General features: G+C 36.7%; 1 protein-coding gene across 1 annotated transcript in view; it reads right to left on the bottom strand.

Annotated features, from left to right (window-relative positions):
• NUP107 (nucleoporin 107) overlaps nt 1-3,254 on the bottom strand; it is a 58,634-nt gene that overhangs the window by 39,467 nt on the left and 15,913 nt on the right. The window contains exons 7-8 of the mRNA XM_023517917.1: nt 2,160-2,287; nt 1,750-1,798 (exon numbers count right to left, since the gene is read on the bottom strand). Of these exons, the coding sequence (XP_023373685.1) occupies nt 1,750-1,798; nt 2,160-2,287 (177 nt within the window). The remainder of the gene's footprint in view (nt 1-1,749; nt 1,799-2,159; nt 2,288-3,254) is intronic.

Consider the following 3,254-nt stretch of genomic DNA (forward strand, 5'->3'; position numbering starts at 1 on the left):
AAAAAAAAAAATCACTTTTTCTCCAAATTAATGTACGAATTCAGTTATTACTTCAATAGATGCCAAATATTGAAACTTCTGAGTTAGGCTCAGTAGTATAGCAATGGCTTTCACATGAATGAATCAATCAATAAAACAGAAAATATCCACTTATAAATATGATTTGGTATATTTTACAGGTAGCATTATAAATCAGTAAAGAAAAGATGGTCTGGGTGGCACCTGTGGCTCAGTGAGTAGGGCGCCAGCCCCATATACTGGGGGTGGCAGGTTCAAACCCAGCCCCGGCCAAACTGCAACAAAAAAATATCCGGGCGTTGTGGCAGGCACCTGTAGTCCCAGCTACTCGGGAGGCTGAGGCAAGAGAATCACATAAGCCCAGGAGTTAGAGGTTACTGTGAGCTGTGGTGCCATAGCACTCTACTGAGGGCAACAAAGTAAGACTCTGTCTCTACAAAAAAAAAAAAAAAAGTTGGTCTATTTGACAAATGGTGTTGGAATAAATGTATATTCATTTGAAAAATGTTAAATCTCTCGCTTACTTTATAGACAAACTCACACAAGATGAATTCAAGATGAATTAATTCAAATCTTAAAATGTGACTAAAATTTAAGAGAAAATATTGGAGAATATTTTTAAAATAGACAGGAAAGGCCTTCCTTAGCAAGACACAAGATAGTAAGTGCTACAGGAAATACAACAGATGCGACCAGATAAAAACAGAAAGGACCCATCAACAAAGCTGAAAGACAAGTGACAGAAAGGAGAATATTGAGCATGTGTAAGAGAACAAAAAAAAAAATTACTAAGAAAGTAAGCAAAAGGTATGAATATAGAACTTACAAAAAATACAAACAGGTAAGAATAAAAAATTACTCCATTGCACTAGTGATCAAGGACACACGTATTAAAATAAGAGTAAACATTTTCACACAATTAGTGAGAGTGTAAACTGGTACCGTCTATCTGGAAGGCAATACGACAATCTCCACAAACTCTGGCCCAACAACTTCACTTCCAGAAATATGGTAAAAGCCTATTATAAACTGACATTAAAAAAAAAAAACAACCAAAAAAAAAAAAAAAACCACCCTGGCTCAGAGCCCGTAGCACAGTGGTTACGGTACCAGCTACCTACACCGAAGTTGGTGGGTTTGAACCCGGCCTAGGCCAGCTAAACAACAATGACAAGTGCAGCAACAACAACAAACAAGGTGGGTGTTGTGGCAGGCGCCTACAGTCCCAGCTACATGGAGGCTGAGGCAAGAGAATCACTTAAGCCCGAGAGTTTGAGGTTGCTGTAAGTTGTGACCCCACAGCACTCTACCGCAGGCGACATAATAAAACTGTCTCGAAAACAAAACAAAACAAAACAAAAAAGCCCCTAAGAAATATTAATGAAATTAAAAGGAAATGTTCAGTATAGTACATAAGTGAAATCATCATACTATATATTAAAAGACAAACTGTATGTGTGTGTGTGTATCTACCAAGAGACACAGAAACCGCCTGGTAAAATACATACCAAATGGTTATACTGAATAGTCAGTGGGATACAAAATGTTACTTTCAAGTCTCTAATATAAATCAGTATATGATTATTTTTTGAGACTATCATTTATTGGTAAAAATTTTTAGGCTCAGCGCCTGGAGCTCAAGCAGCTAAGGTGCCAGCCACATACACCAGTAAAAAACATTTTCTTTAATTGTTAAGCATTTATAAAGGAAAAAGTTAACAAAAAACTTACAGTAATTGCAAACATATTTTCATCTTCTAATGCAGACTGTATTCTGTCTCTGGGAATAATAACACAAAATGAAAAAAGGCTTAGCATGAAATGTGTAGAACTACCAGGGAACATTTCAGAAGGAAAAGCTTTTTAAGTTCTTTCAAACTTCCATATTACACAAAACCTATCTTTTAGTTCTTTTCTTTATATATCCTGAGTATTGCACTATTTTTAGTACTTTCTTTAAATCTTAATACATATCCAAACTTTAACTGTAAGATTTATGACCCGATATCCCCTCCTCCAACATAATGCATTTTAACACCTTAGTTGTTAGAAATGATATGCACCAAAATAGCAAAAGCTATTTGTGGGCACATTTCTAATTAGCTTGCCTATTGGTTTGTACGAGTTCTGTACACCTTTACCTATACAGAGAAGCCAGCAGCCTCCATGTGACCATCTCCTGCTGAAGAAGCCAGAGCATACTAGCTGTTTTCGAAAACTTTTGCAGTCCCGGTGTTGCTCTGCTCACTATTTTATTCAGTATGTTCACCTGGATTAAAAATACAGAGGTGTAACAATTCTGAGTCACTGACAACTTTGTATTCTTCAAGTACACAGTATTAAAGCAGTATTATATTTAATATGTGCTCATGCATATATGCTATAAATTCTTCCTCTCTATACTGTCTTTTAAAATTGAATATATTCTAACATTCCCAATAGAAATGGTCCTCATTTGGGGAAAGTGTGTTCATGTGTATGTATGTATTTATGTAAAACTCTAGTATACTCTAGATTTCAGATTCAACAGTAGCAGCATGGGTACTTTTCTGTGAATCTACCAAGAGGACAAGATAAATCAAACCTACACCTCACAAAGTCATATAACAAGAGCCAACACAGTAGAAAATTTAAAGAGGCTGGGCGCAGTGGCTCACACCTATAATCCTGGCACTCTGGGAGGCTGAGGCGGGTGGACATCTTGGACTTACAAGTTCGAGACCTGCCTGAATAAAAGCGAGACCCCCCCCCTCTATTAAAAATAGAAAAACTGAGGCAGGAAGATCACTTGAGCACAAAAGTTGGAGGTTGCTTGAGCTATGACACCATGGTACTCTACGCAGGGCAACAGATTAAGACTCTCAAAATAAAAAAAAAGAAAAAGTCTGATAAGAGATACCTTAAAATTATACTTGAAAAATTTATACCATGACACAAATAAAGAAAAATATTTTTCTGAGATTGGCACCAAACTAAACCAAACTTTACCAGAGTCCCTCATTGTCCTCCCTAGAACAATGGTGATAAATCTTTCTAGGACTGAGGCACATGTGAAAACCTAATGAAAGGTATGAATGTTCTCCCCCCAAACACAGAACTGTTTTATCAGGAGGTTTACAGACCAATGGTCACTAACAGCACTTCCTTATTTTATTCAGGGGAAATAAGAAGTAAGATTGTTCTCATTCACAACATGAAGAAATAGCACAAGTTTCCCCTACATTACAAAGTATTCA

Source organism: Otolemur garnettii, unplaced genomic scaffold, assembly GCF_000181295.1.
Source record: "Otolemur garnettii isolate 467f Iridium unplaced genomic scaffold, OtoGar3 scaffold00125, whole genome shotgun sequence".
Lineage (NCBI taxonomy): Eukaryota > Metazoa > Chordata > Mammalia > Primates > Galagidae > Otolemur > Otolemur garnettii.